Source organism: Hirundo rustica, chromosome 18 (assembly GCF_015227805.2).
Source record: "Hirundo rustica isolate bHirRus1 chromosome 18, bHirRus1.pri.v3, whole genome shotgun sequence".
Lineage (NCBI taxonomy): Eukaryota > Metazoa > Chordata > Aves > Passeriformes > Hirundinidae > Hirundo > Hirundo rustica.
The window spans coordinates 11727710-11741653 of NC_053467.1; the positions used below are offsets into that span (position 1 = coordinate 11727710).

The 13944-nt window shown below is 62.6% G+C and overlaps 3 protein-coding genes across 3 annotated transcripts; 2 read left to right on the plus strand and 1 right to left on the minus strand.

Annotated features, from left to right (window-relative positions):
- Positions 1 to 216: 216 nt before the first annotated feature.
- Positions 217 to 3177, plus strand: TK1 (thymidine kinase 1). Its single transcript, XM_040081448.1, has 7 exons — positions 217 to 346; positions 609 to 640; positions 734 to 847; positions 927 to 1020; positions 1352 to 1441; positions 1526 to 1645; positions 1755 to 3177. Exons 1-7 carry the CDS (start codon positions 281 to 283, stop codon positions 1908 to 1910), a joined length of 672 nt encoding a protein of 223 aa, XP_039937382.1. The 5' UTR covers positions 217 to 280; the 3' UTR covers positions 1911 to 3177.
- Positions 3178 to 3454: 277 nt separating this feature from the next.
- On the minus strand, positions 3455 to 5623 carry SYNGR2 (synaptogyrin 2). The gene is made up of 4 exons (XM_040081447.1): positions 5490 to 5623; positions 5121 to 5358; positions 4695 to 4834; positions 3455 to 4594 (listed from the first exon to the last, which is right to left on the minus strand). Exons 1-4 carry the CDS (start codon positions 5592 to 5594, stop codon positions 4397 to 4399), a joined length of 681 nt encoding a protein of 226 aa, XP_039937381.1. The 5' UTR covers positions 5595 to 5623; the 3' UTR covers positions 3455 to 4396.
- A 170-nt stretch (positions 5624 to 5793) lies between these two features.
- Positions 5794 to 13905, plus strand: TMC6 (transmembrane channel like 6). Its single transcript, XM_040081446.2, is given in 21 exon segments — positions 5794 to 5821; positions 6503 to 6593; positions 6724 to 6842; positions 7149 to 7280; positions 7395 to 7553; positions 7667 to 7772; positions 7871 to 7967; positions 8057 to 8311; positions 8569 to 8759; positions 8840 to 8978; positions 9132 to 9287; positions 9476 to 9651; positions 9778 to 9859; positions 10176 to 10273; positions 10429 to 10524; positions 10671 to 10746; positions 10987 to 11120; positions 11426 to 11602; positions 11791 to 11869; positions 11998 to 12076; positions 12300 to 13905. Coding segments are annotated over 19 exon segments (2400 nt in total). The 5' UTR covers positions 5794 to 5821; positions 6503 to 6537; the 3' UTR covers positions 12070 to 12076; positions 12300 to 13905.
- The last annotated feature ends 39 nt before the right edge of the window (positions 13906 to 13944 follow it).

Consider the following 13944-nt stretch of genomic DNA (forward strand, 5'->3'; position numbering starts at 1 on the left):
GCGAGGCCCGGGCGGGGCGGGGCCAGGCCTTGGAGGAGAGGCCCGAGCCCGGGAGCGAGGCCGCCTCCCATTGGCCACTCGGGACCGGGAGGGCGGAGCCGGCGGGCAGCGGAAAATAAAAGTTTTGGCGCCCTTGACCCCATTGGGCAGCGCCGCCGGGCGGCAGCGCAGACCCCTTCGCCATTGGCTAGCGCGGCGGCGCGTGGGTGAGAGCCCTTCTTCGATTGGCTGACGCGGCCGCGCCGGAGCGGCAAGCGCGGGCTCGGGCCGGCATTCCGCCATGAACTGCCTGACGGTGCCCGGTGTCCATCCCGGCTCCCCCAGCCGGCCCCGCGGGCAGATACAGGTACGGTGTCGCCCCGGCGCACGGGCCGGGGGGCAGGTACAGGTGCCACCCTGGGGTACCGGTGTGGGAGCAGATGTGGGTACGGTAACGCTCCCGTGCATCGGGCCGTGGGGCAGGCACGGGTACGGTACTGCCCCGGGCGCGGGCTGGGGGGCAGATGAAGGTGCCGCGGCGGGTCACCGATCTGAAGGGCCTGCGGGGCCAGGCTAGAGCCGGGGCTTCCCGTAAGACTGCTGTTCTGACCCCACCGTTCTGCCCTTAGGTGATCTTCGGGCCCATGTTCTCCGGGAAGAGGTAGGCGCGGAGCGGGAGGCGCAGGGCGGGGGGGCACGGGAAGGCGGCGGGGCCGGGGCCGTGGCTGAGGCCCGCCGACACCGTGTCTTGCAGCACGGAACTCATGCGGCGGGTGCGCCGGTTCCAGCTCGCGCAGTACCGGTGCCTGCTGGTGAAGTACGCCAAGGACACGCGGTACAGCTCTTCCGGGGTCTCCACACACGACAAGTGAGTTCCCGGGGCAGGAGGACACCCCACTTCCAGCGGGCTGCCTGGCCCGTCCGGCTCACTCCCTCCCTGCCCACAGGAGCACCATGGAGGCCCTGCCCGCCGGGCTCCTGCAGGACGTTTACCAGGAAGCGCTGGGTGCCGCCGTCATTGGCATCGATGAGGGCCAGTTTGTAAGTGCATGGCTGGGGTGGGTGTGCTGGGCCCTGCGGGACACAGACTCCTCGGGGCACCCTGTGCAGACCAAGGTCTTTGTCCTTTGTAGGAGGAGGTGGGAAGCGATGGCCTGGAGCTGTTTGATTCGTGTGGCCTGTGCTTATAATCAAACCCTCCTCCCCTACAGTCCCCGGGGAGAGCACACTGGGACTGGAGCCCATTTCACTGATAGGGCACATGGCTCTGATTTTCCTTGCTCCTGGTGCTGCTGTCTGGGCATGCACTGTGGGATCTAGAGCCAAATGCTGCCCCTCGTCCTTCTTTACAACGTGCCTGTGCCCCTTCCAGTTCCCAGACATTGTGGAGTTCTGCGAGACAATGGCCAACGCTGGGAAAACTGTCATTGTTGCTGCTCTGGATGGCACTTTCCAGAGAAAGGTAAAACGGTCATTTTGGTACAGCAGCTGCTTTGGGACCCTTGTGGAACCCACCCAGCAGCATCTTCCCTGCTGTCTTGCACAGGCCTTTGGGAGCATCCTGAACCTGGTGCCACTGGCAGAGAGTGTGGTGAAGCTGAACGCGGTGTGCATGGAGTGCTTCCGGGAGGCCTCCTACACCAAGAGGCTGGGAGCAGAGAGGGAGGTGAGCCACCTTGGAACAGGAACTGTTTCACCTTGCTAGTCCTGCTGGTAGGCAGAGACTCCCTCCGGGGAGCTGGGCTCTGCAGTCACTCCCTGAATTTCCCTGCTAGGTCGAAGTGATTGGAGGAGCCGACAAGTACCACTCCGTGTGCCGAGCCTGCTACTTCTGCAAGCGACCCCAGCAGGCCGGGCCAGAGAACAAGGAGAACATTCCCCTGGGCCTGAGGCAGCTGCAGACAGCTGCTTCTCGGAAGATCTTCATTTGACTGGTGGGAGAACGGAGGGGAAGGAAGCTCAGTGCTCACAGGCACCGGGTCTACCTCTCTCTACTTTAGCAAACTGTTCAGTGCCTCAGCTCCCCCTACCCAACCTCCCCCCACCAAGCACCACAACTGAGGATCCACCGAGCCTGATGCTGGTAGAAGCTGAAGCAAAAGCCTGGCTAGAGTGAGTTCCCATCTCAGAACAAGGAGAGAGACAAGCACAGATACTGACGCTGCCGCACGCAGGCCCTGGAGCCCTGCAGGTCGAGCCAGGCTGCAGAACTTCCACCGCTCACTGTGGCCCTGGCAAGCTCTGGCTGGCACTGGTGCTGCTTCTGGTGCCTGTGAATGCAGCCCTTCTCTCTCGTGCACTTTTGCTAAATTCCAGGTTTCTCAAGACAATGTACAGCCATTAGTATTTTAAATGCAATTTTTAGTTTTGTTTCTTAACAGTCTGAGGTAACCTGTCCCTTGTCACAGAGCTGTGACACAGCTTTTTAAACTGACACGAGTCAGCCCAGTCCTGGGCAGGCCCCCACCCTCTCTTGCCAGCATGCTCGCTGGTGTTACTGCCTTGTCAATTCTTGTTGAAACAGAAGAAGGTGAAGGAGGCCTACCAGCTGACTCTGCCGAGGTGCTGGACCTCAAAGAGCAGGCTGTGACAGACTCCTTTATAGAGGAACTGGTCCCGGGAAGAGCCTCCTCCAAATTCAGGGCAGTTCTTCTCAGGTTCAAGGCTGGTGTTGACACTTTAGTGTTATGTTACCTGTGAGGGGTTTGGAGGTTCAGAGTTTCATCTACCAAGATTTGGACAATTATTCCAGGGAAGATTCAGCTGTTTGGTAGAGGGACTCTCCTCTGAGGAGCTGCTTCTCCATTCTAGTCGTGTCTCTTGCTCCCTCCTCAGCCTCCCAAAATTCTTGAGGCTGACTCTTAGTCTGCTCTAAGCTGACCAAAGGATCATCTTCCCTCTGTGTTTGACTCACATTCTGGAAGGTTGTTGCTTCCTTATTTCCTGCAAAAGTGGTTTTTTTTCTGGAAGCCAGCATCCACAGGCTCTGGCCAGTAGCCCTGTATCCTGGCCAGGCCAGACAAAGTCCAGGGCTGCTGTTTGCCTGTGCTCCAAGAGCTGCCTGAACTCCCCCTGCTGCCCCCATGTTACAGGTAAGAATAATTGTACTTGCAAGCACTCTGTTACCAGGACTGGGCTTTTCCCATAGGGCTGGGGAAGGCGCTGCTGCTGCTTTAGGTTAATAAATAATTTAATAAACCCATGTGTGTATTTTCTACCAGAGCATTCTGCTAAGTCCTGCTGGCTGTGACCAGTGAGACACCACGGGGCGGGAGGGCCGCTCACAGGCCTGGAGTTGGAGCTCTGCTCAGACCAGGGAGCACGAGGGAAGGTGGCCTAAAAATAGCCACCAGCATGAGTGTGCTGTTTGCAGCACAGCAGTTGGCAGGGGCCGCACTGCCCCACCTGACACACCCCAGCCCTTGAGGGGCAGAAGGCAGGAGCCGAGACAAAAGGCACGGGGTGGCTCACGTGGTGGCTTGGTGAAAAAGTTTATTCCAACCCTACAGTGACAACTACTTGAACACTGGCCCCAGCAGTGATGGCTCACATGGCTGCTGGGAACAGCTTTACCACAGCACAGCAGCAAACAACCTGAGACAAGGGCCCACAGGCCCCTGGTGCGGCTGGAGCGTGGGCAGGAGCCGCAGGCACGATGCAGGAGCTCAGCCTCACAGCAGCAGAGGCAGCACTCGGGCAGGCACGCAGGGGAAAGAAAGTGCTCCAGGACTGTCCTCAGCCATGGCTCTGCTGAGGGATCTCAGTGCTCGCTGCTCCCACAGACCCCAAACTGCATCATCCAAGCACCAGCAGCTCTAGTGCGGGCTGGGGGAAGGCACAGCATGGCATTAGAGACTAGAGAAGAGGGGGCTTTGGCAAGAGCTGACCCAGAAGCAGCTGATGGGATGGGGGAAGGCACGGGAAGTGAGCGCCAGGCAGGAGCCAGGCCTGGCTGTGCTGGGGCAGCGAGAGACGGCACTTGGGGGAACGCAGCCAGCAGGGCTGAAAGGCACTGGAGACAGGATGGGCCAGGGCAACAGTCACAGGGGCAGAGCCTGGCCAGGGTCGGGGGTGTGAACTGCACCCCACCACCAAGGCACCAGAGCAAAAGCAGAGGCTCGTACATGCCAGGGCCGCCTGCACACCCAACCTCCTGCAGCTGCAGTGCTCACCCAGCAGCTGCAAATCATCGTGTGCCAGACCACCCACCACACACTGGGCTCTGGAGCCTCCAGTGAGGATCTCAGCTCCAGGACCAAGCAGAAGCCCCTCCTGTACCCCATGAAGAGGCCCGATCAACTTCAAACAAAGCAGACATCACCCTCCCGCCCCACTGTCCCCTCCAAGTCATAGAACCCTCCCTCCCACCCCACAGAAGGAATTGCAGTACAGCTGTCCCGCGGGCGCCAGCCAGGGCTCAGTACACTGGCGGTGGCTGATACCCCTCCGGGGCCTCTGCTGTGTGCGTGAAGGGTGGCTGCTGGTAGTTCTCGTGGCTGATGTTGGGATAGCTGGAGTAGGGAGTCGAAACCTCCAGGCTGGGGTCGGCATAGCTTTGAATAAAGTCCTCCACCCCCATTTTGTACCTCTTGTAAGCAAAGGTGAGCAGGAGTCCCTGCAGAGAGATGGGAGCAACAGGATTGAGGCCATTCCAGGCTGTGGAGAGCAGGGGACCCCTCTGCGCTCCCCCAAGTGGGGCAGAGTGGTTCACTAACCCAGGAGAAGATGGAGAAGAAGCTGAAGGTGATGGCAGCACGGGCAGAGTCCGCTTCGATGTACACATGCTCAAGCTGTGTCCAGGACCACTGGTTGGTCAAGAAACAGAAGCCGATGAACCACAGGAAGGTCCAGAGACCTGTGGGGGGAAGGGGAACCTGTGGGAGGGTTCTGCTGCTCCTGGGCATTCCCCGGGCCAGACCCTGCTGCACCGTGCAGGCTGGCACAGGCACCCGGCCAGGGGCAGCCACTCCTCGAGGCACTCAGCAGCAGCAGCAGCAGCAGCAGCGCATGGCCCGCAGGCAGCACGCCAGCTCCCCAGAAGGGAGCGACTCCCTTCGCCAGGCACCGGCAGCCACGTCACGGGACACGGCGGCCATGGCGGCGGGCACAGGAGGCACAGCCCTGCCCCGCGCCCCTGGTACCTGAGAAGCACAGGTCGGCCAGGACCAGGTACTTGCGGTCGGTAGTGTTGCTGATCTGGGGGAAATAGACGTCCACCATGAAGAAGAAGATGCAGGCGAGGAAGGCCACGACGCCAATGCCGATGCCGTAGCGACAGGCGTCCTCGTTGTGGTTGAAGACGCAGAAGAGCTGCGTGCCCTCGGGCAGGTTCGTGTAGCCATCCCCGACCAGGCAGGCGAACACGATCAGGGCGAAGACCTGCGGGGAGGAGCCGATGTCCGGGGGGCGGCACCGAGGCCCGGGGGAGCCCTTCGGAGGCCGCCCGTCCCGGCGGGCGAGGGGCTCCGGCCTGCGGGCCGTCCCTGCCGCCCCGTCCCGCCCCGACTCACCGCGCTGACGATCCGCGCCAGCACCTGCGGCTGCTGCACGAAGCGGACCAGATCGAAGGTACCGCCGGCCTTGGCCGCCCCGTAAGCGCCTCCGCCGCCCTCCATGGCGTTCCGCCGCCGCTCCTGCGCGGCACCGCCCCGGGAGGGCCGGCCCCTGCGGTCCGGTGGCGCCGGGGCGGGGCGGCCGGGCTCGGTCCGGCGGGACAGGGGCTCCCCCGCCCGGGCAGAGAGCGCCGCGCCGTATCCCGGCGCCCCGCTCCGTCCCTCCTTTCGCCCGGTGTAACGGGGGACGGGGAGCGCCGGCCCCGCGCCTCGGCCGCCGACGGGCCCCGGTGAGCGCAGCCGGGGGGAAGCGGGGGCTTGTGGGGGGTTCCCGTCGCCGCCGCCGCCCGGTACCGGGAGCCGGCAAGAGGGACGGGACGGACGGGGCTCGGTAGCCCCCGCCCTCCCCGCAGATCCGCACCCACGGGAGCCACGGCCCGGACAGCCGGCGGCGGGAGCGCCGGGGAGCGTTCCGTCGGTTCCCGGTATCGGGGCGAGCGGCGCCTGGCGGGGAGCCCCGGGGCGGCCACCTGCCCCAGGCAGCCTTAGCCCGCCCCGGGGGTGCTGCGGAGCCCGAGGGCGGTGGAGGAGGGAGAGCGGGGGGCGGAGGAGACGGCACCGTGCGGGGGAACACGGCGCGGGGCACGGGGGTCTTTGCTCCGAGGCGAGCCGAGGTCCGGGGCTGCCCCCGGAGGGTTCGTGCCTGACCCGAAGGGTCCCGGGACGGCGGGCGGAACCCGCTCGACGGCGGGACCGCCCCATCCGCCCTCTCTTCCTTCCTGACTCCTGTTTGGGCTGGACCCGGGGTTAGTCCCGGTTTAACCCCGCGGACTCCGCGCTCCCGCCTGCCCCCGCCTCGCACGCAGCGACTCCGGCTCCATCCCCGGCCCGCAGGCCGGCAGCGCGGGGGAGCCGCGGAAACCGGGGCTGGTGGGGGCCGGGACAACGCGCCCGTCTGCTCATCACGGCAGGGCCCGTGTAGGAGGGACTCGCTCGGCCTCGCAGGATGTCCCAGCCGCCCTCCATCACCCTCCACGTCCCCGAGGGCTCCGAAAGCGATGGGTGAGTGTGACCCGACCCCCTCCTGCTGCCCTGCCGTGCCCTAGGACCCGCATCCCAGGGGCACGAGGCTACAGCCTTGCGCCCTGCAGGCGCCAGGTGTCTGTGCCACCACGTCCCTGTGTTCCTGCAGTCAGGAGCCCAGTCCGGACAACGAGAGAGCCCTGCACACCTCATTCCACCAGCTCATCCTGGAGCAGAGCAGCTTGATCGAGGCAGGTCTGGAACTGGAGTTGCAGGAGAGGAGCAGAGGTAAAGCACTGCAGCCGCAGCCAGGGCAGGCTAGGGACAGCGTGTGTGCCCAGGGCCATCCTTCTGCCTGGGCCAGCTGTGTCACATGTCGATGCTGTGGCCAAAGCATTCATAGGAGCCTGCTGATGCCTTGGCCAGTGCAGAGCAGGGCACTCCAGGGCGGGGCGGATCCTGGGGACACAGAAAGCGTCCCTGGAGAAGGGGGTACTCTGGGAAGAGTACACACCTAGCCTCTGTGCTGGAGCAGAGCAGCAGGGACACAAGGATGAGCCATGGGCTCTCTGCATCCTGCCTTCCCCCTTCCAGAGTCCCCAGCCCGCTTGGCTACTCCAGATGCCTGTGCCATGGCCTGGTCAGAGCCCGGGCAAGGTGAGGAGCACCCCAGCTACTCCTCTGCCTCCCTGCAGATCTTGGCCAGCATGCCCAGCCGCACCATCGGTAGGTGCCACCCACTTTCCCACCCCTCCCCGGGTCCCAGAGCCCCCTGGAGAGCTCTCAGGCCTGCCCCGCTCTCCCACGGCCTCCCAAGCCCGGCTCTGCTCTGCTCCACAGGACGCAACCTCGGGGCCATCATCTCCCAGTACTGCAACCGCACGGCGCGGCTGCGGCGCCGGAGCAGCCGCCCGCCCCTGCAGCAGCTGTGCCGCGCGGCACGGCCCAGCCTGCGCCAGTACGACCTGGAGACTGACCCCACCAGGGCCACGCTGGAAGGTGAGGGTCCCCCAGACTGAGAAGGCAGCGCTGGCCACTGTCTCTGTGCTGGATTAGGGACAGGCATGCCGTCACCTGGCCAGCCGTGTCCCACTGAGCCCCTTGTGCCCCAGAGAAGCGGCGCCTGCTGGTGAAGGAGCTGCTGAGCCTCTCACCCAGCCAATGCAGCCACATGCTGCTCACCATGCCCCTCAGCCTGGCGGAGAAACGCATCCTCCGGTAGGACCCCTTCCATCAGCACCAGGGGGGCAGGACTCCCACAGCCAGAGCTGTCCCAGGAGCTGTGGTACCCTCTGACACCCCTCTCTTCTGGGCAGGCGGCAGCTGAGCGGGCAGAGGGGCCCACTGAGGCAGCACACCCATCACTGGGCCCCCTTCTCACCCTGTGGTTGGCCCAAGGTCTGCATCGTCCTTGTAAGTCGGGGGCACGGGTCTGCACAGAGGCTGTGGGGGCTCCAGTGTGGCCTCCGGCCCCACTGCTCTCCCCATCTTCCTCTCCCCAGGGCTGCTGAGGTCTCTGGTACAGGCTCCTATCCCTGCTCCGCACTGCACAGCCCTGGCACTACGCCCTGAAGCAGATTGGTGGCCGCTTTGGCTCCAGTGTCCTCTCTTACTTCCTCTTCCTCAAGACACTCCTTATGTTGAACTTCTTTTCATTCTTCATCCTCCTGGCCTTTGTGGTGGTCCTGCAGGCCGTGTACCCCCCTGCATCGGTCAGCCCCCAGCCCTTCACCGGCCTCGAGCTGCTCACAGGAGCGGTAAGCATGGCCCAGGCACCCCAGGTCAGGGGCTGTGCCGAGCCTGCGGGGCAGCCCCGCTTCCCCACTGTAATAATACCCCAGTTCTTGCTCTCGCACAGCCTGGGCCCCAGGACCACAGGTGCTGTGGGTGCACAGGGTGGTGCTGCCCCAGCCCAAGGCTGTGTCCCTGAGACTGGCACAGAGGTGCCGGGCTAAGCAGGAAGCTGCGAGCACTGCTGAGATCACCGTGGGGCCCATCGTGTGCATTCCTGCAGGGCTACTTCACCCACTCACTGCTGTACTACGGCTACTACAGCAACGCCACCCTAAATGACCCCTGCACCTCCAGTCCTCCGGGCAGCGTGTGCCCCCTCGCAGCCCCCACGCTCCCGTACAACTTGCCGCTGGCCTACCTGTTCAGTGTTGGGGTCTCCTTCCTTGTCACCTGCATCCTGCTGGTGTACAGGTGGGTCAGCGGCACCTGTGGCAGTGCCAGCCTTCCCCTTCACCCAGACCCAATCCCTGATGCCCTTCACCTCGCTGCAGTGTGTCCCGCTCTTTTCGGGAGAGCGTGGGGAGCTCCACAGGAGACTTGGCCATCAAAGTCTTCTGCACCTGGGACTTCAAGGTGATCCAGAGGCGCTCAGTGAAGCTGCAGTGTGAGAACATCTGCACCCAGTTGAAGGTGCAGGAGCTGGGCAGTGCAGAACACCCCAGACCCCAACCTTGCATGATTGCTTTGTCCATCGCCCCTCTGGGTCCTGCTGCGGTGCAGCGGGACAAAACCTTGCTCCAGACCCAAAGCGGATCTGGCAGCTCAGCCACTGCTCTCTTGCAGGAGCTGCTGGTGGAGCAGCGCTCCCGCTCGCGCTCCCAGAGCCGCTGCCAGTGCCTGGGGCACTGCGTGGTAATGCTGCTGGCCTGGGTCCTGGCACTGGGCTTGGTGTCGGGCTGCGTGCTGGCTGTGCACTACTTCTCGGGGCACATGCACATGGTGAGTGCCGCCTCTCACCCTGGCATCCCCTGCCCTGGGGTTGGAGGCACAGGGCTGGGATATTGGGGAGAGAGGCAGGGACAGCCTCATTCCAGCTCTGCTCCTGGTCCGGGCATTTGCTGCTCTCCCCAAGGACCCCACACCTGCCTGCCAACCGCTGCGCACTGACCCCAGTACCTGCTCACCAGGTTCAGCAGGAGCAACAAGCGCAGGACAGTGGCAGATGGCAGCAAGAAGCCATTCTGCTGGTCGTGCCCTTTGTGGTGTCCCTCCTCAATGCCTTGATGCCCCACCTTTTCAACTTGCTGGCGTTGTGGGAGAAGCATGACTCCCCAGGGACACAGGTCTTCGTGGCAATCATCAGGTGGGCTGGCTGGGGCTGTGGCGGAGGGAGCATTCTGCACCTGCACCTGTGGCAGGCAGGGAGGTTTTGGGGCCAGGCACTCCACCCCTGGGCTCAGGGACTTCTGGCACTGCTCCTGCTCCCCAGGAACCTCATCCTGAAGATGGTGGTTCTCATCCTGCTGTGCTACCAGTGGCTCACCCGAAGCGTTATCTGCTCGACAGAGAAGGTCAGCACCACTGCCCAGGGCCATGGAGGGCTGGGCTGAGCATGGGGTGGTGCAGGGAGCTGGTGTCATCCTCCCTATTAGATATCAGGAATAAATTCTTCCCTGTGAGGGTGGTGAGGGTTGGCATAGGTTCTCAGAGAAGCTGTGGGTGCCCCATCCCTGGAACTGTTAAAGGCCAGGTTGGAAAGGACTCAGCAGCCTGGTCTAGTGGAAGGGTGTCTCTGCCTATGGCTGGATGGGGAAAGAGCTGAGCTTTAGGGTTCCTCCCCACCCAAACCATTCTGTGATTCTGTGCCACACTCGATTGTCTCCCCAGTGCTGGGAGACATGTGTGGGGCAGGACCTGTATCGCTTCATGGTGATGGATTTCATATTCACCTTGATGGATACGCTCTTTGGGGAGCTGATCTGGAGGTAAGGTACCCCAAGACATGGCCCCCCACCAGTGTGGCGTCCCTGCATGGTCCCAGCTCTCTGGTGCACCCAGGCTCTGCTGCCATCGGAGGGGGAAGTGGGGTGCAAAGTCCCCCACCCAGGCAGTGTGGGAGCAGAGTTCCACTTCTACCCAGGCTAATCCTGGAGAAGAGGCTGAAGACAAAGCAAAGGCCAGAGTTTGATATTGCCCGAAATGTGCTGGAGCTGATCTATGGGCAGACCCTGACCTGGTGAGATGTTTTTGCCTGGTGTGGCCCCTTCCGCTGCTGGCAAACGCCTTGTAGTCCCCAGGAGCCCCGTGGGTGCTGTAGCTGCGCTCACCACTGTCTCCCCTGGGGCTCAGACCCCGGCAAACTCCTCTTTCCCCTGCTTCCAGGCTGGGCATTGTCTTTGCCCCACTCCTGCCAGCTGTGCAGATGCTGAAGCTGCTGCTGTTGTTCTATATCAAAAAGGTGTGATTCCCCTCCACCCCCTGCAGCTGCCCATGGGTTCAAACTGCAGTGCCCTGTCACCGTCAGCCTCTGCTGCAGCAGTGGTGCTGCAGCCTCGTCCTTGTGGAACTGAGTGGGGGTTTCTGGGGACAGGATGTCCCCGAGCTCACTCGGCTCCCAGTGGGTGGGAGGGAGGGGACAGCAGGGTGGGTCCTGTTCTCTGGGAGCTGGCAGCCCTGGGACACTGCTCCCCATCCACAGACCAGCCTGATGCGGAACTGCCAGTCCCCCAGCAAGCCCTGGCAAGCATCACGCATGAGCACCGTGTTCATCACTCTGCTGTGCTTCCCCTCCTTCCTGGGTGCAGCTGCCTTCCTCTCCTACACCATCTGGTCGTGAGTACCCACGAGGCCACAGCTCAGGGCACAGGACCGCTGGCTGCCAGGAGAAGGAGGGGTTGGGGAGACCATTGCCCTTGTCCCTGGCATCCCCCAGCTGCTGACCCGTGGTCACTTCCTCCAGCTGTTCCTGGTGCAGGAGGCAGGGATGAGGACTCCCTTGTCCAGCCCTGGGGACGCTGGGGACAGTGAGGCTGAGTGCCTGGAGGGCTGGACATCCGAGACAGGCAGTGCCCTGGGCTGGTGCCAGTAGTTGCTGGGCTGCCCATTGCTCTGAATGCCCTGTTGGTCTGTTTGCTCAGGGTGCAGCCATCAGAAAACTGTGGTCCCTTCCGGGGGCTGGAAACCATCTACAAGTCAGGAAAGAGTTGGGTGCTAGTGCTGGAGAAGTCCAACCCCAACATCACCTGGTTTGCCTGGGTCTACCAGCATCTGCTGGAGAACACCTGCCTCCTGTTCTTCGTGTCCGTGGCCCTGATGTGAGTATGGACCTGAGCCCAAGGCTGAACCCCGGGCCTTCACTTTGAGGGTCCTGCTGTCACAGCCCTGAGCAGGGCTGGGAGCCAAGGTGCCACTCCAGAGCCCTGTGCCCCATCCCAGTGGCAGGAGCACAGTGTCCCTCAGCTTCCTGCCTGGCTGCCACCATCCCATCCTGCTGTCATTGCAGAGCTGTGATCTACTTCAACATCCAGGTAGTAAGAGGCCGCCAGAGGGTCATCTGCCTGCTCCAGGAGCAGATTGCCAACGTGCGTGAGCTCTGCCCCTGCCCTTCCCCACTGCTTTACAGCCCGGTCCAGCCCCAGGACTGCCAATTCAGGCTCTGGCCCCAGCAGTGCCACCACTGCTGCTCACTGCGCTGTCTCTGATCTTGCAGGAAGGGGAAGATAAGGCATTTCTCATTCAGAAGCTTCACTCTGTTTACGAGCAGAGACACAGACGTTCCTGAGTCCCAGGTGAGGCCTGCATGAAGGGCAGTGGGGAGGGGCTGCCAGGGCACCCAGAGCTCAGCCATGTGCACGGATGGTCCTCCACCTGTCCCAAGGGATGCACGATCCTTGGTGTTACTGAGGCCCAGGGACAGGGAAGAGGAGGTCTGGGACAAGAACCTGGAGACAGATGACACTTAATAAGAGTTCCCTCTCCCATATGGGATCTTAGAGACTCTGTCCTTTTTAGTGTCAAGCTCCACAGGAAGGAAAGGGGTGGACCGGACTCTGCTTGCAGCTGGAACTGAATCTGTCCATCACAACGCACTGCTGGAAGCTAGGGGACCATGGAGTGCTGGGGAAGATCCTCCCCTCTTGCCATGGCCAAGGACCCATTGGGGTGTGTCACTGGGAATGCTGCATCGCAAGGATGCAGGTGTTCCTGCTGCCTGGAGGTGCTGGGATGCAGTAGGTACAGGACCAGGACTGCTGTCACACCCCAGGGCACAGCTCCATGCAGGAGTGCCTCACCAGCACAACCCTGCTCCATGGGAGCTCACTACTTGCAGAGAACAGCTCTTCAGCTCTCCCTCCTGCCAGTGTGCCCTGGGTTGTTTTCAGAATCCTTTGGGGACCATGGAGCTTTTTTCCACAGCCGCCTTCACCCTGCCTAGGGACAGCACACGTGGAGCCAGGAGCTCCCAGGCATGGACCCAGCTCCGGCCTGACTCACCAGGAGAGCAGCTGGCTGATTGCAGTCCCACAAACAAGGTCACTGGGCCACCCCCAGCAGCCCTGCACACACTGCACTGGCTGATGGGATGGGCGTGGAAGACTCGCGGTGATGCTGCGTGCTGGGCTGGGCAGGGACCCTGTGGGCTCCAGCTGACCGGGCCCATTAAAGCGCTGCTGTGCAGGAGTGCCCTGGCTGGTGGCTGGTGTCTGGACCTGTCGGGCTGGAAGCAGGGAGGCAGGCTTGGTGCGTCAGTGCTGTTCGTGGGGGTGACTCAGCAGCAGTGTCAGGGTGTGCTCGGGCTCTTCGACACCACCTGCTTTCCCACGGGGCTGCCTGGGGCAGGGCCCAGTTCAGCCCACACTGCTGGAGCAAAGGCCACTGCCACCCCTGCCCATCACAGTGCAATAGCTGCAGCCCCCGGCACCAAGAGCCACTCCCCTCCATGTCATGCTGCTGGCAGCTCCAGGCCCTGGGATGGCAGCTGCCCTGGTGCCACAGCGCTGACAGCCCCAGGGCACGGGGTGCTGTGGCGTGTGCCAAGCACGGACAGCCACCAGTACCCGATGACTTGGCACCAGGGCTGCTGGCTGAGGCAGCTGCCCGCCCACCTGGGCCTTCAGCATGGGCACAGGGCATGTTATCAGCACAGACAGACAGTGGTGTGGGCACAGGGCAGCTTCTCTGTGCAGCCCCAACTCCTGGGGTGCATCATGAAAAGCATGGAGGTCACAGGAGGTGATCCTGCCCCTCTGCTCAGCCCTGGTGAGGCTGCAGCTGGAGTGCCGTGTCCAGTTCTGGGCTCCACAGGACAAGAGGGACATGGAACTCCTGGAGCAGGTCCAGCAGAGGCTACAGAGACGAAGTATCTCTCCAATGAGAACAGGCTCCAGGAGCTGGGCCTGTTCAGCCTTGAGGAGAGACAACTGACAGGGGACCTCATTGTCAGCAAGGAGGTGTCAGAGGATGGACTAGGCTCTGCTCCACGGTGCCCAGCAAAGGGACAAGAAGCAACAGGCAGAAACTGATGCACAGAAAGTTCTACCTGAATATGATCTTGATAGATCCCCTCCAATATTCTATGATATTCTATTAGAAAGAACTTCCCTGTGCCAGTGACAGCACATGGAAACAGATTGCTTAGAGAGTGTGTGGCGTGTTC

Excerpts from the sequence above, each read along its gene's own strand:
- TK1 (XM_040081448.1), top strand. The coding sequence starts at position 281 with ATGAACTGCCTGACGGTGCCCGGTGTCCATCCCGGCTCCCCCAGCCGG. Across the intron at positions 347-608 it reads GGCCCCGCGGGCAGATACAG|GTGATCTTCGGGCCCATGTT; the intron begins GTACGGTGTCGC and ends TTCTGCCCTTAG. Across the intron at positions 1,442-1,525 it reads ATGGCACTTTCCAGAGAAAG|GCCTTTGGGAGCATCCTGAA; the intron begins GTAAAACGGTCA and ends TGTCTTGCACAG.
- SYNGR2 (XM_040081447.1), bottom strand. The coding sequence starts at position 5,594 with ATGGAGGGCGGCGGAGGCGCTTACGGGGCGGCCAAGGCCGGCGGTACC. Across the intron at positions 5,359-5,489 it reads TGGCGCGGATCGTCAGCGCG|GTCTTCGCCCTGATCGTGTT; the intron begins GTGAGTCGGGGC and ends TCCTCCCCGCAG. Across the intron at positions 4,835-5,120 it reads GGCCGACCTGTGCTTCTCAG|GTCTCTGGACCTTCCTGTGG; the intron begins GTACCAGGGGCG and ends TTCCCCCCACAG.